Source organism: Xenopus tropicalis, chromosome 1 (genome assembly GCF_000004195.4).
Source record: "Xenopus tropicalis strain Nigerian chromosome 1, UCB_Xtro_10.0, whole genome shotgun sequence".
Classification (NCBI taxonomy): domain Eukaryota; kingdom Metazoa; phylum Chordata; class Amphibia; order Anura; family Pipidae; genus Xenopus; species Xenopus tropicalis.
The window spans coordinates 166,618,467-166,641,242 of NC_030677.2; the positions used below are offsets into that span (position 1 = coordinate 166,618,467).

A 22,776-nucleotide genomic window follows, 5' to 3' on the forward strand; every position below is an offset into this window, starting at 1 on the left:
CATGGTTACGCATCAGCTTATTTATATAGTAGCTTTTCTGTAGCAAAAACACCAGTTTTTTGCAGCGCAACAGCACATTATATTTTAATTACTTTAAAACACTTTTAACTGAATAGACATAACTGCAAGCTGCCTAGTGTCATTACATACAGTAGTGAGAATTTACAGTGGCTTGCAAAAGTATTCGGCCCCCTTGAACTTTTCCACATTTTGTCACATTACAGCCACAAACATGAATCAATTTTATTGGAATTCCACGTGAAAGACCAATACAAAATGTTGTACACGTGAGAAGTGGAACGAAAGTCATACATGATTCCAAACATTTTTTACAAATAAATAACTGCAAAGTGGGGTGTGCGTAATTATTCAGCCCCCTGAGTCAATACTTTGTAGAACCACCTTTTGCTGCAATTCCAGCTGCCAGGCTTTTAGGGTATGTCTCTACCAGCTTTGCACATCTACAGACTGAAATCCTTGCCCATTCTTCTTTGCAAAACAGCTCCAGCTCAGTCAGATTAGATGGACAGCGTTTGTGAACAGCAGTTTTCAGATCTTGCCACAGATTCTCCATTGGATTTAGATCTGGACTTTGACTGGGCCATTCTAACACATGGATATGTTTTGTTTTAAACCATTCCATTGTTGCCCTGGCTTTATGTTTAGGGTCGTTGTCCTGCTGGAAGGTGAACCTCCGCCCCAGTCTCAAGTCTTTTGCAGACTCCAAGAGGTTTTCTTCCAAGATTGCCCTGTATTTGGCTCCATCCATCTTCCCATCAACTCTGAGCAGCTTCCCTGTCCCTGCTGAAGAGAAGCACCCCCAGAGCATGATGCTGCCACCACCATATTTGACAGTGGGGATGGTGTGTTCAGAGTGATGTGCAGTGTTAGTTTTCCGCCACACATAGCTTTTTGCATTTTGGCCAAAAAGTTCCATTTTGGTCTCATCTGACCAGAACACCTTCTTCCACATGTTTGCTGTGTCCCCCACATGGCTTGTGGCAAACTGCAAATGGGACTTCTTATGGTTTTCTGTTAACAATGGCTTTCTTCTTGCCACTCTTCCATAAAGGCCAACTTTGTGCAGTGCAAGACTAATAGTTGTCATATGGACAGATTCCCCCACCTGAGCTGTAGATCTCTGCAGCTCGTCCAGAGTCACCATGGGCCTCTTGGCTGCATTTCTGATCAGCGCTCTCCTTGTTCGGCCTGTGAGTTTAGGGGGACGGCCTTGTCTTGGTAGGTTTACAGTTGTGCCATACTCCTTCCATTTCTGAATGATCGCTTGAACAGTGCTCCGTGGGATGTTCAAGGCTTTGGAAATCTTTTTGTAGCCTAAGCCTGCTTTAAATTTCTCAATAACTTTATCCCTGACCTGTCTGGTGTGTTCTTTGGACTTCATGGTGTTGTTGCTCCCAATATTCTCTTAGACAACCTCTGAGACCGTCACAGAGCAGCTGTATTTGTACTGATATTAGATTACACACAGGTGCACTCTATTTAGTCATTAGAACTCATCAGGCAATGTCTATGGGCAACTGACTGCACTCAGACCAAAGGGGGCTGAATAATTACGCACACCCCACTTTGCAGTTATTTATTTGTAAAAAATGTTTGGAATCATGTATGATTTTCGTTCCACTTCTCACGTGTACACCACTTTGTATTGGTCTTTCACATGGAATTCCAATAAAATTGATTCATGTTTGTGGCTGTAATGTGACAAAATGTGAAAAAGTTCAAGGGGGCCGAATACTTTTGCAAGCCACTGTATTTTTATTAAAATACATTTTATTGGATATAAACATTGATGTGGCGAATAAACATTTACACACAGTGCCTTTTAAGGCATTTCATCGTTCTTTCATCACATTATGAAAACAAACGGAGTGTTGCCATATAATGTACCATGATTTCTTTAGCCAGTCTTTGTTCCTAAAGGTATCCCGTTGAAGAGTTTTGATGCAGTGACAGTCGACAGTGATCTGGACACGGTGACAACAGAACGAGTACGGAATCACATCCGAAAGGCCATGGGAACCAAGAAAGGTGACATTTTTCATTCTCTTCCTAGGCTTTGCAAAAAGAGTCCTATAGCCAATACTGTACCTCACTGAGCTGTACTTTTTGGTTGAATTGTGCAGTGTGTATGATAACTAGCAAACTTTTACATTATTGTCAGATTTCTCTTTAGTTTATAGGCTTCAGGACTGCAAAAGCAGTTCATGGGTGGGACACAACTTGGGGCCATTAAGGAGAGAAAAATTAAAATCATGGTTATTAGGGAGAGCTTTGAAGCAAATGCTTATGTGCTCTTATAGATATTCCTGCAAATTAAGCCGAGTGCCTGAGTGTGCCCTTTGGGGTGTGCAACTTTTGCAGCCAATCAATGCACCACGGGTAATCGGATTAGAAGACTCTTCATTATCCTATTGTATAAATACTTAAAACACACAGACTACTGTATCATTTATGTATATTTTTTTATTGTCAGCCCCAAAACATGCACTGAAAGGTAATATATTGTAGCCTCATTTGGCCTCTATTTTAAACAGGCAGTTTAACTTCAGTTCAGAGATTTTGTACAGGGTCACCAAATGTAATTACTTCATATGCCAGCATCACATTCACAGGGGCAGATTTATCAAAGCACGAGTTCGAATCCCGAATGTGAAAAATTCGGATTGGAAACGAAAATTTCTGAAGATCGCAAATATCACGAAAATGCTTACGAAAAAATCGTATTAGTCACGATAATATTGTATTGGCGATCCGAAAGTCACAAAATTTTCGTACTGAACGATTGTAAACAGCGGCAAAACTGATCCGATTTTTTTGCGCGCTAAAAATACGAAAAAGTAGCACAAGCGCCGAAAAAGTTGCGCAAAGTACGAAAAAGTCGCAGAAAATACGATTGGACCGATCGAACGAACACTCTGAGCGTTCGTGGATAAATAAATGTGCCCCACAGTGTTACATATACTGACACATAACTTTTAAAAACACTATTAAAGCAGGGCATCGCTCAGAGAGGTGTTCATAAATAGCTGTAAGAGAAGTTTACCCCTTGTATACTCTGTGCTTGAATTTAAACTACTCTGCTAAACTTTAATCGCACTCATTAGCATAAAATTAGTCTTGCTTACCTGCTTTCTCCTCTGGCTTGGGTGCAGCCCCCCAAAGTCCGTAGTTTAGGGAGACACAATCAGCAAATATTGAATTTTGCAGCGCACATAGGAAACTGTAAGGACTGCAACCAATGGTCTTTAAAATGATCAGTCTTTATTTAAAATTAAGAAACTGTCTGAGATCTGATGCTTTTTGTGCTTACACACTTCCTCAAAGACTCATGGCACCATTACTACTTCACAGAATTTATATCCATAAATCCCTCCCATAAAATTAAGACATTTATACAAATATAAAATAGATGTTTGGATAAATAGAACAAGTGCATAACCTTTTATATAATAGAGTTCATTATGTTACAAATTTTTCATAGTAACAGATCAGACTTTGTGATATATACATTGTTGCAGTCCAAACAACTTAAGCCAAACACTCATCCTACACTTAAACATACCAGTGCAATGCAACCAAGTGTCAAACAAACTAAACAAAGTAGGGCCTTTCTTAGCTACAACCTGATATCCAGATTCCAACACTTTATTATAATCGTTATCTATATACAGAAGTGTTAGGTATTTACTAATGATCTGCTTTACTGTGTGAAAATGCCGACTGTGTTTAGTGCTAACCACTACTGACTGGACCACCTTCACTTGATATACTGGTGTCATGAGTTTTTTTGTTTTTTTTTGTATTAATGTGTCCCTTTCTGTTTCCAATGCTGTCTTGAACATGTCACTAAGTACCTTCATAGAATACCCCTTATTAAGAAACGTAATTTCTTTCAAAAACTCATCGTCAGATTTACTATTCCTCCGTAATTGGAGAAATAGCCCTTTCAGAATACTCCAATTAAAGTGATGTGGACAACACAAATCTGCCCACAGCAGAGAGGTTGCTGAACAAGACTTATTAAATACTGTTGTTGCCATTTCATTCACCTTAACACAGATAAGCAAATCTAAATATACCATCTATTTTGTGCCAAAGCAACTGGTAAATTAAAGTTTCAACACCCTATTGTTCAGGCTGGTAACAAACCTCTTAAACTGATTAGTAGTGCCTGCCCACACAAAAAGCAGATCGTCTATTAAGTGACCAAACAGAACTACATGTTTGAGGCTGGGTGCATTGCCATCGATGCTCCTAAAGGCACCCACTGTTTCACACAGGGCACTTGTCACCCAGAATGAATGCCAAGATGGTCTGAGCTCACGCTTATTACATTATTAGCTGTTTTAGAACATTCTCTAGCAATCAGTTTTTGATATTGTTTACTGAGCGATAAATTGGAAATGTTATTCCTGAAAAAAAGTATTTTATAAAACCAATAACATATAGAATTAAGCATATCTAATTCTTTTGCCTGGCAGATCCTGCACACAACACAAAAAGATTGAACCGGCATCGCAATGAGCTCTTAAGGTACATACAGCTTTTTTTATAGTGGTTTTCTAAAATTTGATTATGGAAACATTCTGTGCACTTAGATATGTTTGTGTAGTTAATTTGGCAGTGCATCATCCCGTGTCTTCTATTTTGTGGAAGTTTAGGGGTGCATGTACTAACGTTAGCATTTTTTTTCGTTTTCATGAATCATAGTTTTTAGCAATAAAAATTGTGGATTTTACATGAAAATTGTGGACGATTACACGAAAGCTTGAAAAATGTGTGATTTATGAAGCAACAAAAACAGACAACACTATGCAATCTAAAAGCTCTTGATGTCATGTATTATCTGTCCCAAGCAAATTATAACAATCTTTATTTTATATGTGGTTTTAGAGGTTTTCATTGTGTGTTTTTCGTGTTCTTTTCATTTTTGTTTTTTAATTTTAATTTGATTGTGCTTTTTCAATTCCGATCTTTTAATAAATGAGTTTTATTGAGGTTTTATTCTTAAACTGTAGCAGAATGATGATAAACGTGCCTCTTAGCAGAAATCTTTACTTAAGGGTTGATATATTGTTTCAGATACTCCAGTAACGTGTCCACAGATGATGAGGAAGAGGAGGAATATCAGAAGTCCTTCACGGAATGGAGGAGCAGAAGTCTCAAGAGATGGCACTCAGACCCACACAAAGCAGCTGAAAGTACCTGGGAACACAGTGTCTCCAGCCTTCCACCAGATTTAATGGTACAGTTCATTACTAAATCCACCACTCTGCTCCACCATTAAAAATCCCCCAGGAAAATGTCAGTGTGTGCCAATTATTTAAAAGAAACAACAAATATTACATATTCTCTTAGCTAGCATATAATGTCCCTTGGTTGAGGAAGGGAGATCTAATTCCATCTTGGTCGATGTAACAGAAAGTGAAGACTTACCCAAATTAGTAACTATATGGGTTATTTTATTTATAAGCATGCAAATCCAGAAAAAGACTACAGGTGACTACAGTGATGTAAGAAAATGTATTAATCTTCAGTCTTACATATCTATTACTCTACTTATATGCTGTCTGGTATGCTTGTTTCCCAGAATTCCCCTGAAATTGGGCAGCACCACAGACTTCTAGAAGATCTTGCAAGAGAGAAAGAGCGTCATGAAGAATATGTTGATAAACTTCGCAGGGTAAGCATGTGCTGCAAGATTTTTTTAAATTTTATATAGCTTTGCAGTGAATCCCACCCTACCCAGTTTCGGAGATATTTGAATACAATGATTTTTTGATGCTCAGTCATGAGTACAGTAGGAAATGTACAGATTAGAGACAACTATCATATGTTTGTATTTTGAAAATGCTGGGTATGAATGACTGAGTTGCTTCATCTTTGCGTTTGGAGGCCCATGGGTCTAAAAAACAGGGAACATTTCTATCTGAACATAGCAATGCCTTCTGCTTGTCACAGCCGTATGCTATCAGATGGAGGAATATCTTCAAGTAGCACGTAGGAAAGGGCCAACCTTGTCCCATAGCCAGCAATTATGATGGGCGAAGAGAGAGACAAAATATTAAGGGCTGTGGTAGGGAAGAGAAGTGGTTAGATAACATCTATCCCATCCTTATAAATTATAAATTGCAATCTGCATGACTTGAATGCTTGAAGTGCTGTGGCTAACAGAAGTTGATGGGGTATGTGATGTAAGCAACAATCAGTAAATATATTACCATTGAGTAATTATAAATCTGTAAATCTATTCCTATGAAGTATTTATAAATCATTTTGCTTAGGTATCAACTCTGGTTTGTTGTTTATATTTTTAAGTTTAGTATGTATGTGCTCCCTAACTTTGAATTGTTCATCCAAAGGACTGGGCTGACATCTTAACATGGATAAAATAGCTACTATTTTCATGTTTTTTTTTACACTAAAGGGCTTATTTATCAGTTTTCGAGTTTGTGAATTCCAGTTTGTTTTGCTAAATCAAATAAACTTTTAGTTGCACTTATAGTTACACTTTTTAAACTTATGTTTCTTTTTCAGGACATAGCTCTTGAAGAAGAGAGATTAGCTCAAAGGAAATCTCAGCACCGGGAAGTTGATGAGTCCTTTAATGATATTCTACAGCAAAAGAAGGTATATTACAGCTAACACTATATATTAATGTATAAAATGCTCTGCAGAGCAGTGACCATATTTTTGGACATAACATACACCCAGCACTGCATAAAATTACTTATTCCTTCCCATGAATAAAGATTACAACAGTAAATTTCAATTTGTTTTTTAGTTTTCAGATAGATTGGGTGTACCCTAACTGAGCCCTAAAAGCATCCATGTTCTTTTAACCAATTTCCTGCTATAAAGTGTAAAATCTGAAGAATGTGCATTCCATCACCTTAGATTTTATATTTCTTGTTTTTTCTTGGATCTGTCCCACTTGTTTATTAACAACACAAGGCTGTATATCATAGCCATGTGAGGGAAAATAACCAATTAAAGCAAAAAATATATACTTATATATGCTTAATATACTTGAAGTGTTTCTATTCACTATATTTTCACCTACAAACTTTAAAGGGGACCTGTCACCCAGACATTAAAAGCTGAGCTGTCAGTTACATATTGCCTGACCTACTTCTATGCCTTAGGCATAGGGGCGGGGCAGGCAATTATTTTACTTTTAGCACTTTATATATGTCATTACATTTATGTATCCTGTACTTGGGCATGGGCATCAGATGCCAGATTGTGTATATTGGGATGATGCAAAGCTGGTCTTAATATCAATACAAGATTTCAGCCATCTGGTTGCTGTGATTGTGTACTTGCAAGACTGAGAGAAAAAAAGATTTATATAGTTTATGTAGGGTAAGTAAAGTTTATTTTGCTCAACTAACATGCTAAAAATGGATTTGGAATTATTTCTCAAGGTGACAGGTCCCCTTTAAGCAAAACAAATTGGCATATGTTATTCTTGCCAAGGAGCCTAGCTTATGTGCATATTTCTGTTAATCAATAAATGGTTGTTGTACAGCTTGCCATTTTACTACACTTACATATAAAATTTGTGCTGTAGTATTTTCACACAGTGAAGTTCACTGAGAAAAGCTGATCAGTTTGGTGCCATACAGATAAAGAAAGCAGGAAATTTAATCCAGTTTTATATTTTTAATTCTTGATAGGAAGCTTACCTAGAGTTGGAGTCCCTGCAAGATTTACTAGATCAGACTCAAAAGGAGGTTGTGAAAATGGAGACACGCTTAAGGGAGAACCAGATCACAACTGATGAATTCAGGTATAATTTGAACTAGTCATGTCTTGGAGATAGAGTGCCCTGTCTCGAGCAGGAATGAACTTCTATGATCTCCCATTGTGTCTGGTAGGAATGAGCTGGCAGTACTGGAATACAAGCGCAGTGAATGCCTAAAAAATCTTCAGGATCTAGAACTGGAACTGGAAATGACAAAGCAGCAGTGCTCAAGTGCCCAGAGCGGCCAGATAGCCAGTCTCCAGTATGAGGTAGAGAGTTTGGGTTCTATAATAAATTTATCCTTCTTGCCGCATCATATTTTACTACAACTATAATTGGGCAATCTGTACCTTTATAATCAGTATAAACTTTGACAAGAGCATTTTGTTGCTTTTCCCATTAGATCTCTTCACTGACAGGTGAACGAGATGAGCTAAAGGCCCGTTTACGGCACCTGGAGGGCAGCCTTTCATTTTTGGAACGTCAGGAACTGGAACGTCAGCTCACTTCGGCAAAGTCTGAACTCTTTTCAGAACAACGGGCAGCCAGGGCCAGGACTGATAAACTTCAAGAGGTGGGATCACCCCTAAAGTCAGGGCTCTAAGGCTGCATTATTTAGAATTCACAGTAGCATTATTAGGGTTATCCACAACATTAAAATAAATAAAAGCAATAGCAACCTATCAACAGTTGACCTATCATAGCTGTTTGCTGAATCTTTTATATGGGTTGCTATGGAAACCTGTTTCATAAAATCCCCCTCTTTTGTGACATCACATAGACCTTAATATGCAAAATATAGACATAATAAATCATAAAATTATATTTTATGTCATCTTTGCTTGGGTGCAAGGGATTCTTTTTCCGTCTAATCTTCTGTCACCATGATTTAGAATCTTCCAAATATCAGATTTGCAGAGAAGAGATACTATACCTGTAATTTAGACATAAGTTTCACACTTGTGGATTCAGTTTTGCACTTTTAACTCTCCTTCAGAATTTAGAAGAGTCTCAGTGCAAGTTGGAGGACAAGACTGCAGAATGTGCAGAGATGCAGGAGAAAACCAAGCAGCTTAAATCTCAGCTCCGTGAACTGGAAAAAAAATATGAAGCCAAAATTCAGGTGATTCTAAAACTGGGCCTACCATTCTGTAGGGATAGAAACCAACACGATAACATATCTGTGTCATGGAAGGAATATTCTCTTATATTCTAATGTATAAAGCACTGATTTCAATCTTGTGATCCATCAGCTATTATCAACTATGGCTTCCAGAATTCTCATCTAAACTCACAATAGATAGAAGACTGCATCATACTGAAAACAACCTTTTGATTTTGGTTTGGAAATGCATTGTTTAATAGTGTTTGTCTGTACCTTTAACCTCAGTGTGTTATAAGCCTTCATCTGATCAGGCACAAGGATTCATGAACTGGGAACATGAAAAATATTGTTACACCCTGGGGGCAGAATGTGAGATACCCTTTTAGTTGCCCTTCTTTGTAGAAGGAATCCTGCATTACAAATATGGATATTAACAATAATAATAATGCTGACAATCTGATATCAATGAAAAGGCAATGACCAAACCACTTCACCAGACAGATTTTTTTTGCAGAGTCAGGCAGAAGAGGCCACTGAAGAAAAAGATGCACTGAATAAACAAGTCACAGACTTGAGTTCCCACGCAAGGGAGCAGAATACAAAAGTAACCTCTCTGGAGAAGATACTGTCTGAAAAGGAGCTCGAGCTGATGAAAATGAGAGATATTATATCCACCCTAAAAGCCGATAAGGAAGCACAGACGCTGGCCACAGACTGCCTAAAGGAACAACAAAACAAGCTGGTGATGGAACTGCAGCTTCAGCACCAGCACGACAAGGTAAGACAAACCATTTTTTAAGTTATGCTTCCATGTCATTAAAAAATACAAAATGGAAATCCAACACCAGATGAACCTCTGATATACCCGAGAAACAATAAAAGCCCCCTTGAATGTCCCAGAAACACCACAGGCAACCTGACAATAGTTTTAGTTTTTTCTTTACTCCAGATTTACTTAAATATTTGTGAATTCTCAGCTTGTCATTGTTTTACTCCAGCTAAAACAGCTCTCAGGATGATCTCTATGTAAAATGACACCATTTATAAAATATCACAGTATCTGTCTTAACTACAGTAGCTTCCAAACCACTCTGACTTGAAGTTTATAACTTTGCAGGATATGCAGATCACAAAGCTTAAAGAGGAGTTGGAATGCCAGAAACTGAAGGACATCCAACAAGTAAGTTCTCTAGTTCATATTGATGGACCTATTCTTAGCAACTTTTCAGTTAGATAGATGTGTACCTATCATTTCACAAGAGAGCAGTGTAAGAAACCATTCCAGAAGTTGCTCAATTGTTTTTTTTTTTTAGCTTGCAGAAAATATGGAACAGGCTAAAATGAAAGCACTACAGGAACAAGCAGAAGCTCTCAGAAAGGAGGCCAATAAAGTTGTAAAGTCCCTGGAGGTAACTGCAGAAATGTCATGTTTGTGTGGCATGCCATCAGATTCAATAAGAAATGACTGAATTTTATGACCTGTTGCTGCTGATGACACCACAATAGAAAATTGGGCCATTCTTAAGTTCTACCTTTTTTAATCATTTGTATTTGGTTTATGAATAATTTTACTAAACATATTGAAAGTTGTGACTTTATTAAATATTCTTCATTAAAGGAACAAGGGGGTATGCAGAAACCATACAGGTCAAAGCACCAGTCAGAGTTCCTTGCCTCCTTACTTTTGTTTCTGACCATAAAGTCCTGCTCGATTGCATGATATACAAACTCAAACCCATCCTTCTTTATACCTTATCCTATGATACCTAAATGTGCCAAAGTGTCCCTACATACCTAGGTCTGTAAATAAATGCCCCTGTTTTGGATACCTTGTTTTGGCTGCAAGATTGCTGTACACAGAGACACACATCAATATGGCAAAATAACTGTGGCCCTATGTAAAGTAACAAACTAACCAATATGCTTTGTTTTGTAGGAAAAAGACAAAGAAATTGCTAAACTAAAAGAGGCCCTAAAATCCCAGAAGGATTCTATGAAAAAGCTTGCTGTAGAGCTGAAGCAGGAAGCAAGAGAGATGGTAAATAAGTACTGTCCCATTCATATGATAGCAGAATACACCTCTTGAGCTTTACTGGCTTCTACAAAACCAGTATTTAAGATCTGCACATGAAATTGTCTTTACTTTAGTGCATTTGCATCTCAAATATATTCATTTAAACCACATCAATGACTTTTATAGGATGACACATATATTGCCACTAAGAACAGTTTTCAGTGGCAGCAGTTTTTTACATAGAAGAGAGCAATTGAAGGTTCTAGCCCTCTTTTGTGTTTCTGTCACAAAACTGCTGCCAGTTCTCTACTATGGTGTGTCACTAGTTACTTAACTTAATTTTCATCTCTATCTAGGTGCACAATACACTGCTGCGAGAGCAGAAGAAGTGGGAAAAAGAAAAGAAGGATGCACTACATATACAGAAACACACGTTAGAGGAGGAGAGGCTTCGAGCCATGGCGGATCTGCGTGAAGCTCTAGAGAGGGAGCGTAGAACAAACATGATGTTAGAGAAGAAATCTGTTGACCTCCAGAATGTAAGATGTAACATAAAAAATATCTCATGCCATCAACATGGATTTATATAGCTTAGTTACCAAGCTTAGTTACCAAGCTTAGTCTCCCAGCTTAAGTACTGTCTTATTACAGATTAAAAGTAAATTAGTGATGGTAGGTATTATTTTTGACTCTTGACTTGCCCCTGAGAGCAACTGCTAAGGCTTGATTTTATCAATAGAGGAGCCCAGTTATACAAGCATAGTTACTCAGAGCAACATGTAAGATCTTTGCTTTCATTTTTTAACTTTTAGTAGACTGATGAAAACAAATGAATGCTGTTGGTAACTGCACTGCAAGTTTGAAAATCATGTATGATGAGGTCCACATCAGCATTTTGAGGCAGTTCTCAGCTGAAAGGTCCCTGTTGGTCAGCAGTATGATATGACTATACTTATCCAGTCAACCGGGCCTTTCATCATTATAACCTAAAAAAAGTTACTAGGCAGTGCAAAAACTGATCTATTAAGCAAAAGGTGAGAAATTTAATGTCATCTGGCAGTGATCCCCAACCAGTGGCTCAGGGGCAAAATGTTGCTCACCACCCCCTTTGATGTTGCTCCCAGTGGCCTTAAAGTAGGTGCCCATTTTTACATGTCTTGGAGACAAGTTTTGAAAGCTCAGAGACACAGTTTTACTCCAAGAAGAGCCTCCTGCAGGCCAGCATTCCATAGGGCCAACAAATAGCCAATCACAGCCCTTATTTAGAATCCCCAAAGAATTTTTTTCATGCTTGTGTGGCTCACCAACACTTTTTACATCTGTGTGTTGCTCACAAGTAAAAAAGGTTGTGGATCCCTGCCATATGGGGTACCTGGCTTGAACAGCAAAATATCTGAATGTATAATATACCTCTTTCCAAACTTTTTGATTTGGTGCCTTGCCGCACTTTTGTTTTCCTTTCCTTTCTTCCTTTTTGTTAATTGTATTCCTTGTATTGAAAACTATGCAAAATAAAAGCTTTAAAAAAAAAAAAAAAAAAAATAGTCAGTAGTGTAATCAGCTACAAAACTCACCAACTTATGTTCATGGTAAGGTTAACTTTGTTGCTCCACCTTACATCAGCAAACATTTCTCTTGTTGGCTTATTCACATCTTGTTTCCTAAGTCCTTTTCCCCTCTTTGCTCTATTTCTCTAGAACACACTCTTTATAGACATCTGCTATGCTTCCACTATTTCAGTATTGAAAGCATTTCTGTAGCTTCTCAAGCAGTTAGCTCTAAATGGCAGATTAGAATTCTAGTAGAATTCTGTCCGTGGTCATATTGGACTTAGTATGTACTAAAACAGATTTTCTGTGGTATCTGTTCTTTAGATTATTCAGGAACATGAGGTTCAGAATCGCTCACTCCAGCGGGAGAAACAAGATGCCTTAGATGAACTCCGTGCTATTCTAAAAGACGAAAATCAAGAAGACATGAAAAGACTACAGCAGGAACTAGCTAAAGTATGATGAGCAATTTACTATCCAGATTTTAGTTTCAGTAGTCAGTTGATTTACATAAGGTGTAGTTCACTTATTTCAGTGTGACATGTAGTTGTTCTGTGACCGGTACTTTAGGAGCGAGAGCGAGATATGGAGCGCCTAAAGCTCAGGCTGCATGAGTTGGAGGAAGAGCATCATGTTCTACGAGCTGAAAAGAATGAGGCCATCTTCCGTGAAAGAGAAGCCCTAGCCCAGGCTGAACGTGCTGAGAAAACACTGGCTAGAGAGATTAGTTCTGTATCAGAGCGTATCCAGAATTCCATGGGCCGGACCAGAATACATAGTCCTTCACACAACAGGCATGGGTAAGTCACATAAATCTACACAGTGATTTATATATTGTGTACATGTTTACCATTCATTTGCTCTATAGGGTCAATTATGTAGGAAAACAATGTTGTTATACAGATTTAATTTCTTTTTTAATTATAAAAAAAAAAATGAACATTTTGCGTCTTTTTCGTATTTTTTGCAATTTTTTTCGGCGCCTTTACGACTTTTCGGAAATTGTCGCAACTTTTTCGTTACCAATGCGATTTTCCCGAAAAAACGCGAGTTTTTCGTAGCCATTACGATTCGCTCGTATCTTGTCGTGACTTTTTCGTATTGAGCGCTCGTAAGCGGCGGGCGAAACTTTCAGACTTAGCATGATTTTGGAAGCCTCTCATAGGACTCAATGGCACCCTGCAGCTCCAACCTGGCCCAAGAAAAGTCACCATACTGAAGCTTGAATGAATCCGAACGCTACGAAAAAAATCACAACATTTTGCGCAACTTTCGGAATGGCTACAAAAAAGGCGCGACTTTTCGCGCAAGTTTTAACGCTACGAAAAAATCGCCAGATTTTACGCAACATTCGGATGGCAACGAAAAAGTCGCGATAATTTTCCAAAAAAATCGCCAAATACCCGATCATTACGAAAAAAACGCAATCGGACGCATTCGGCCAGTTCGTGAGTAAGTAAATGGGCCCCTTAGAGTCAACAAAAACCAAATATCCACCAAAGCAGATCAGAGTTTCAGCACAAGTGATTCTTATAGAATGACTAGTTCTTAGCAACTATTTGATTGCTCTTCATTTTTTATAATTTTGTAATAAATTGCTTTATTCTTCTGACACTTTCCAACTTTCAAATGAGGGTCTCTGACTCCAGCAGCCAAAAACGAATAATATCTTTCTGTTCAGACCCTCCTATTCATATTCCAGTGTCTCATTCAAGCCACTGCCTCGTTGCTAGGGTAATTTAGGCCATAGCAAAAATTCCAGACCGGAGAGTTGAACAACAAGCTAAATAATTAAAAAACCACAAATAATAAAAAATGAAGACCAATTGCAAATTGTCACTCTCTACATGATGAAGTGAACAGCTAAGAAACATATCTGTTCTCATGCAGAAAAAAATCTGTTTTTTAACATGTGGTTAGAACTTTATGGCAGCATTGTACAGATTGAAAAATGTCCAAAAATGAATAGTTGCCAAAGTAAAATACTCTCTAATGAACAACCAATGGAAGCCATCGCTATAGTTAGTTCCTGTGATGATTAGTGATGAGTGAAATTTTGCTCCAGGTTTCACCACAAAAACACGCCAATAGACTCCAATGGTTGTAAAAAAAATGTTGCATAGTAAAAAAAATCGTCACCCACTGACTTCAATGCATTTTGCTAATTTTTTGACATTTTTAGTGATGATATTAAAATGAAAACATAATTCAGTAAACAGCCAGTTAACTTAAGTAGCCTGTCATTCTACATCGATATTTTATTTGTATTTTACTAAAAGAATTTTCAGCTCAGTAACTGTCTGAATTCCTCTCGTAGCAGTCCCTCTCGCCTCTCTACCAACCAGGCACTGCAGATGCTTCATGGAGTATGTGATGAAACCAACCAGCTTGTACATGAATTACAGCAGGAAGTAGAAGCTCAGAAGCGCACAGTTCTTCATGTGCAGAGAGAAAAGGTAACAGTGAGGCCCCCCTCTCAAATTTTAAAAGGTTTTATGGCCCCCTTCAAGGTTAAAAAGCCAGGTACTAGCCCCAGCTGCAGTGTTGCTCTTTATTAACTGATCTTTATCAACTGGTCATTCTTCTGACATTATTATTTTCCCATTATAATTTCCATTTTGACAAAGTTATGGGTTTTCTGCATGCTTAAAATGCTGATTTAAGTTATGTTGTACTTGTTTGAACTTTTCATTTACATTTTTCCTTTACTGGTTATTTCATGGGCAATCCTACATTAACCCTTTGTTTTATGTATATAACCTAAACCTTATCAAGCACAATGTAAAGTTAGATGTAGATGTCCCTTGATTACCAGATAAAAGTCAGTTAGAAAAAGTAAAGGAACCATAAATCTCAAAAAGTGCAAGGAGCAGATTAAGACTTATTTTAGAATTGTCATTCTTTCGCACAGTTGTACTACTGCCTGCAATTGCACTTGTGGGTTGTAAATGACCCCTAAAGAACTTCTTCATTGCAGCTCGCAAGTGGCATTGTGTCAGTGAGGAATATTTTCTGAACCTGTATATAGATTCCAGAGTGGTTTCTTCTGTGTTTTGCAGGAGCGAGAATTACAGCAACAGAAAGAGCAGTTGCAATTAGACAAGGAGAAGGCGCTTGAATTAATGAAGGAAAGGCTTATACAGGTGCGTCATTTGTGACAGATAAATAAAAGTGCATGATACCATGGAAGGTAACATGGCCACTGTAACTTTTCATTCCTGATCTGCATCTGACATTGATATTAAATCAAACCTTTGACCCAAACCTGTTCAGAAAGACAAAATGAGCCACCTCAAGCTGCAGCTTGTGGGCTTCTCTGGCTACAGTTCTGGTGAAATGCTTAGACATCATAATGATCATTGCCCATTTTCCCTCCTTTGTCTTAAAGGGGTTGTTCACCTTAAAATTAACTTGTAGTGTGATGTAGAGAGTGATATTCTGAGACAATTTGCAGTTAGTCTTCATTTTTTATTATTTGTGTGCCTTTGAACCACCATATCCCCACCTTGTAATCTGTTTAAGGGAATGGGGTATTACAATAATAAAGTGCCCCTAGATCACATAATGAAATAAAGGGGCAAATGTTGTCCATTAACCCATATTAGCCAATTAGCATATATAATGTATTTCTGTTTAAATCAAGCTTGAGTTGATAATTTTGTTTATGAGATATCAGCAGTTTGGTTACATTTCTGTGCTGGGGTTAAAACCATACCCACAAGAACTAATAAATATTGTTTGTGTTTGGTAGGAGCACATTGAAGAAATCACCAACCTGCAAAGAGACCAGCTTAGGGATTCTAGTAGTGCGGAGAGTCAATCTTTGCGGCAGCAACTGCGGGAGAAGGATAATGAGCTGCGCGCTATACAAAGAAATATGGGCAAATGGAAAGATGAAACTGCTGCAAAGCTTGCTCGCAAATTTGAAGAAGAGCTAAACGCAGAATTAGAAAAGTAAGTATTTATTTTGGATTCCTTTACAGTAACTGCAGATGCTTTGCATTCAGGTTTAAGCTGGGGTCACTATCACTTTTACTTTTTATTTAAGGCCTCACTTAAAGATTGTTACGGATTAATAGATTCCATAACAATTTGGGGATTGATCAAACTATTTAATGAGCTTGATCAAATTTTATTCTGAAATTAACTGGCTTGCCGTACAATCACCATTGGCTAGTGACAGACTCTCACACTAGCCTTTCTGTGATTTCCATTTGCCATTACTATTCTTCTAGTGAACTCACCATCACATGGTTATTTGTTTCTCTACAGATGCAAAGTGGAGTTTTTAAAAGAAAGGTAAAATAATGAGAAATAGTTTGTGTATTAATTTAGATGATTAACCTAGGTGAGGAGTTATGTACTGACCCATAATACCAGTCATGCAAGCTCATTGTACTTACCCACTGTAACTATACTAACATGGCAGGGAAATCAGAGACCACATTTAGCAAGCTGGAAAGCTACAAAACAGGTGGGCTTCAAAGAGTGATGTTTCCTTGATGCAAGCAAATATGATGCTCGGTATTGCTAGCTTCTAATACTGCAAATGATTGTGGTGCAGGCGCCATTTGTCTGATTAAGTACCGTTTAACACTAGTTAGTACTTTTCTGGTGGTCACTGAGAAATCTTGGGCACAGGCATAAGTGAAAAGCGAGACTTAATTAGGGAACACTGGCTGCAGCATTGCACAGCTAGTGTCACAGCTGATGCTTGTTCATCTGGCTGTAGCCTAGCTGTGTGTTTTATTTATACAGTCGTGCATGATGGTACTGCACGTTATAAGGATATTAGCAAAGTTATTCTGCAAATCTATGTTTAGTCTTTAGTGGAGTTGTACTTTTGCCCTTTAGTCCTGTTTAAAGGGGTAGTTCACCTTTAAGTTAACTTTTAGTATGTTATAGAATGTCCTTTTCATAATAACTTTGCAATTTATCTTCATTATTTCTTTTTTTTACATTTTTTTTTTTTACTATTTGCCTTCCTCTTCTACCTCTTTCCAGCATTCAAATGGGGGTCACTGACCCCTACAGACTTAAAACTATTGCTCTCCAAGGATACAATTTTGTTCTTATTGTTACTTGTTATTACTTATCTTTCTCTTCATTCCTTTACCTATTCATATTTTCGCTAGGGTAAATAAGACCCTAGCAACCAGACAGATGCTGAAATATCAAACCAGAGAGATGCTCAACAAAACACTAAGGGGCCAATTTATCAAAAATGGAGTTGTGGTTTTTTTTTACAGTTCAATAGAAGTCAATGAGAATTGTCTCTATCAACTTTTTTTTTCTATTTATTCATTTAATTGCACAATATATTAAAGCATTTTAAGTTTTTTTGCCTAATTGAAAATGAATGGAACAATGTGATTCTCAGCAGGGAGTGACTAAATAAAACATATGTGGGAATATTCTGTTGCATTTTTTCATAACTTAGCTAGCGTTTGAGAAGAAAAGTCGCACAGGTTTTGGTGTGGTTATTTTTTTTGTCTGTGTTTTTTCTTCACGAATTTGAATTTTGATAAATCTGCCCCTAAATAACAAAAAAAAAACCCTAAAAATGAAGACCAATTGTGAAGATTAATCAGAATATCTCTGTCTACATCATAATAAAAGTTAATTTAAAGGTGAACCACCCCTTTAGTTTTGAGAGAATGATGGGAGTATTTATTAGGCTGCTTGGAAACACAGGGAAAGAGTGCTGGCAGAAAGTACATTCACTTAATGAAACTGTGAGTGCTAATGATAACAGAGGATCTACAGATGTAGCCACATAGGTGACTGTGATAGCAGAGAGAATTGTTGATTATAGGGCTGGCAGGTAATGGCACATGGGGTGTTTTGTCACCCCCAGGCAGGTAACTCTAACTCTGCCATTGGAATCACAATATCTCTCAAAAATGCAGCACTGAATACACTAGTGATTACAGGGTTAAAGGAATTACAAAATTTGGTGAAATGGAACTTATTTTTGGCTACAAGCCAGAGGGTTACCTACTGTCAGACACATACATCACCCTACTTCATTTTGTCTGTAATAACCTGGGAACATCCTAAATACTAATGTTTCTCCACCTAATAAGTTGTAAATTCATTTGCATGCATGTAGTATTGAGAATAGAAATTCATAATATATAATCCTTACCTTCTTTTTTTGCAATGAGTAGGCTATAGCCCTAACATCTCATTAATAGAAATAGTTTTTCTTAGCTAAAGAAACCGACCTCTTTTGCCTGCGGAGTATATTTTTAGAAACCCTCAGGATTCTACACTGATGGTACCATTGGCAACTCATAGAGAACAGGTATTACTATGAAATCATAATTGGCTATAGGTACTTTGTTAGAAAGTTTTTAAGAATGTTTCTATGTTATTTAAAAGATACAGCAGTTATAGGGGCACAACAAAGAAGACATTTAGGAATCTAAAGGTAAGTTTCCATAAGAATGGAAGTTTTAAAAATCAAGCAGTCAAAAAAGTAAAAAAAAAATCAATAAAAATAAATGTTCCCACATCTACAACAGATAATACAGAATTTCAACCTGTATGTAGAATGTGTGGGTAGTGATATTGGGCATGCTTCTGACCCACCCATTCTATGTGTTGATCCACTGGGTTACAGCACAATTCTTGCAGGCTAGTCTTTATTTACAGGGCAGAAAACCAGGACTCTTGGAAGCTATGCCAATGCTTACAGGTACAAGGTTCTGGGATCTTTATTGTATCACTGTTGGTTGACGTCATGCCTAATTTTTGGGGAAAGGTTCAAATGACTATAATGTACCTGTATCTGTTGTTTAGAAGTCTGTCCAGGAGTAAGGCCTCAGAGAGTCACCGATACACAGAAAGAGCTGGGTCAGGAATGCGAAGGCTTTCAGTGGTAATGCTCTCTCAGCATCTTTGCATTTTGTTTGTGTTCATAGTTTTCTAGAACATTTTGAGTTTGCTGCATACTTAGATTCTTGTCTGTACTATGCTATGCTGACTGTCTTTATTACAGTGATAAGGCCTTGCAGTGGATACATTCAAATTCTGTCTTGATTCTCCATAGCTGGCAATAAAGTAGTACTGCAGCTCCTTAAAGTAAAACAAAACAGACATATTAGGTTTCAGTGCCTGTAGAAATCTGATGTAAGGTGGTGGGCAGATACATTTTAGTAGTAAAATGTTTCATGTAATTCTTGTGTTACATAAAATGTACTTGGGTGAAATGGTTGAACTTACTACTACTGTGACCATGATAATGTACCTTAGGGCCACAAAATTCTCTTGGAAAGCTGCATCTGGATACCACCACTTTAGACCACAAGGTGCACTGCACTGTACTTTAATCCAGAGCCAGGTTCATTTTCTCTTCCCCTATGGCATGGAATGTTGCCACTAAAATGCAACTGAGAGTTTGCACTCATTTGCCAAGATACAACAGAGTAATATTTTTTTCACTGTTAAAACCATTTTATAATGAAAGCTCTGAGCTGAAAGTCTTCTTTATTTACACCAGCAAGAAGGAAGAGAAAATTCACACCTCCGCTCATCCTCCACTCCATCTTTGAATGTGGTAGGTGCACAGCATGACTTTGGTGCGCTAAAGATCCTACGGAATCTGCAGGGCAGAGTCAGAGAGCTGCGGACAGATAACAGCTTGTACAATGGGGGGAGCATGGAAGATCTAAGTTTACTGAGGACTGATCTAGGAAGTCCCTACAAACAAAAGGTGATTTGTAGTTTGTAGAAATCAAATGTTTCTCTTAACAAAATACACGTCACTCTACTCCAAATACACTATGATAAATACACAAACAGGAATTATATTGAAATGGTAATAAAAGGCTAACAGAAAGTTGTATTGACCATTAATAATTAATAATAAGGTTATCAAGAATTAACAATCAGTTACAGAAATAACCATACTTTTATAGCCATGGTTTCTCTGGGGAGATTATGGAGGTTTTTCTTGTGTATACACATAAATGGCTTGACATTAGGGGGGAAATGGCTCTCTGCTTTAATTTATTTGTTAATGTCAGTTAAACCCTCATCATCATAGCAACTAATAGCTTCTGCCTGGTGAAGAAAAACCTCATTTGGTTAGTGGTCAGCTGCACCATGACTGCATGAGCCTGTGTCTTGCATTGGGACAGCTGCACTTTCTTATCTTAGATCATGTTCTACCTATTACAGATTAACTCTCTAATTATACTGTTTACTTCAACTGTTTCAGAGACCATTAATGACTGAAAGATCAATGGCACACCTTAAAGGAACCATTAGGAAATAAATGCAGCTTCTGCTCTTGAGAATGGAATATCTCCTAGGAATGTTCTAAAAGATTCAATGAAACAGTTGCATCCCATTGTAACACTTTTATGTAAAGCCTGGAGATGGACTGCCAAATGTTTGTACCTGTGAGCATATTGTCTAATCATGTTTAAATGTGGGTTACATTATGGCCTGCTGTAACTGGAAGTTGGATTTCTGGATTGCATCCGTGTGTATCCAGCACAGCAATAAAATCAATAATATGATCTGGGGAGGTATTATTCATAGTGGCCACATGTCCCATTATGCTTGCAACAACCCCAATTCTGTAATACAAAGGGGGACATGGCAAGAGGTAAGAGGGCTGGGTTGATTGGATTTAGCTAGGTTAGGGTATGGCCAGATTGGCAAAGGGGGTAGAAATATGTTGTTTGTGTTATTTAAAGCTTTAATTGGGCACTCGGAGGGTTAATTTAATAGGGAAATTTCAATATATTGTGTTTCAATGTACCATGTTTTTGACATAACACTGTTTGCAAACAAATGCAATGTATTTGGCAAGGGATTTGCTGGGATTTTTTTTTTAAGCTGTTTTTTGTAAAACTGTTAGGCATATTAGTCAGTATTAAATATTAGGGTATGGTCACTCAATTTACCACACACAGGACAAGCTGCATTTATAATGGGAAGAAAAATGAGTTGGTCATTGTAGTTGGCAAATCTTGGGAGATGTAGGGGCAAATTTATCAAAATGTGAGATTGTTCACCGAAGAAAAATTCACCCAGTCATGGGTTTTTTAGAAGTGTATTTATCAATGGATGAAAGTTAGATTTTACCATGCGATAAATATGCTTCTAAAAATCCAATAGAAATTATTTGAAAGTGGGTGAATTTTTCTGTGAGCTCTCATCTCACATTTTAATAAATCTGTCCCCAAGTGTGATAAATAGGAGACACAGAGCTACTTGTTGCAGCTACAAAATGCCAGATAATACTTAGAATTGTCTCTGCTAAAACACATGTAGAGACAATTATAAGTACTGACTAGTTTAGAGCAAGGACAGTAGCTCTGTGTGTCATTACCCTTAGGAGTATAAGCTTTGAAAAAAGAATCTATGTTTATCAGTAGGTTAAAGCTACAAACATAGTTTTCATGTACTGATTAAAGTGACAAATGCATAAATGTGACAAAATGTGGACACGATTCATTTCATTTCAGTCCATACAAATATGATGATTAAAAATTCAGTGTTGATATGTGCACTAGTGATATGGCAGAAAATCAGTTCTGTGATTAACAATTAAAAAAAAAAAGAATAATAAAGGAAATAAACAGAAGGAACTGCTCGATCCTGATCTGTTACAACTGCAGCTAAAAAAGCACAATATATATAAACTAAATTTCTACATGCTGTTTTATTTCTATGTGCCAGTCACTTGTGTGAACCTATCCAGGCTTCTAAAAGAATGTCACACATTCTAAGCAATGGGGCAAACCAAAGGGATTCCCAGCAGTTTGATATTATCTAATCTATAAACACTTTCTTAACTGTCAAGAAAATATTTCTTTTTTACTGCTTATAAAACAACAGATAAATCTGTCCCTAAATCTCATTTACTGTGAAAACAAGGATTTAACTAGAATTATGTTATAAACAGTTATTAATCATTTTTATATTTATGAGTATTTTCATAAGGGAAAATAGTTTTAGTAAGAACATTATTATTAACTTCTGATGTAAGATAAAGACATTTTTATGTGCAGTATTTTTATGCGTATATATATTACAAATGTTTCAGCTGAAATGATTCTGATTTTAATAAATTGTTACGACATTCCATTTTTTCATATTATTCTTTTGCATTAGAGGAAGTGACTTGTGATACTGTACACAGCTTATATTCATCATTGCTGCATATTTAATATCATTGTATTAAATTATGGCTTTTACTATACATTACAAGATATTAACTTTATCACTCTCAGGTGTAACTTGCTGATAATACATTATCCCTTTTGCGAGACATTGTAGCCAATTAATATAATGCATGCTGCTGACTGGCACAACCCTTCTA

The 22,776-nt window shown here is 37.2% G+C and overlaps 1 protein-coding gene across 3 annotated transcripts in view; it reads left to right on the forward strand.

The window, feature by feature from the left end:
* The window catches only part of LOC100493526 (trichohyalin), a 49,332-nt gene extending 26,791 nt beyond the window's left edge, over positions 1–22,541 (forward strand). For 2 of the 3 annotated variants that reach the window (XM_031892907.1, XM_031892915.1), the window contains 23 exons: positions 1,942–2,049; positions 4,503–4,554; positions 5,104–5,266; positions 5,612–5,704; positions 6,559–6,651; positions 7,701–7,813; positions 7,902–8,037; positions 8,172–8,342; positions 8,766–8,891; positions 9,388–9,651; positions 9,991–10,053; positions 10,187–10,282; positions 10,810–10,911; positions 11,244–11,426; positions 12,762–12,893; positions 13,008–13,237; positions 14,755–14,893; positions 15,497–15,580; positions 16,189–16,391; positions 16,710–16,736; positions 19,242–19,320; positions 19,942–20,154; positions 20,662–22,541. In XM_031892907.1, coding sequence (XP_031748767.1) covers positions 1,942–2,049; positions 4,503–4,554; positions 5,104–5,266; positions 5,612–5,704; positions 6,559–6,651; positions 7,701–7,813; positions 7,902–8,037; positions 8,172–8,342; positions 8,766–8,891; positions 9,388–9,651; positions 9,991–10,053; positions 10,187–10,282; positions 10,810–10,911; positions 11,244–11,426; positions 12,762–12,893; positions 13,008–13,237; positions 14,755–14,893; positions 15,497–15,580; positions 16,189–16,391; positions 16,710–16,736; positions 19,242–19,320; positions 19,942–20,154; positions 20,662–20,718 — 2,927 coding nt within the window. In that variant the 3' untranslated portion in view covers positions 20,719–22,541. The remainder of the gene's footprint in view (positions 1–1,941; positions 2,050–4,502; positions 4,555–5,103; positions 5,267–5,611; positions 5,705–6,558; positions 6,652–7,700; positions 7,814–7,901; positions 8,038–8,171; positions 8,343–8,765; positions 8,892–9,387; positions 9,652–9,990; positions 10,054–10,186; positions 10,283–10,809; positions 10,912–11,243; positions 11,427–12,761; positions 12,894–13,007; positions 13,238–14,754; positions 14,894–15,496; positions 15,581–16,188; positions 16,392–16,709; positions 16,737–19,241; positions 19,321–19,941; positions 20,155–20,661) is intronic. The other variant, XM_002931720.5, reaches the window with a different exon arrangement.
* The last annotated feature ends 235 nt before the right edge of the window (positions 22,542–22,776 follow it).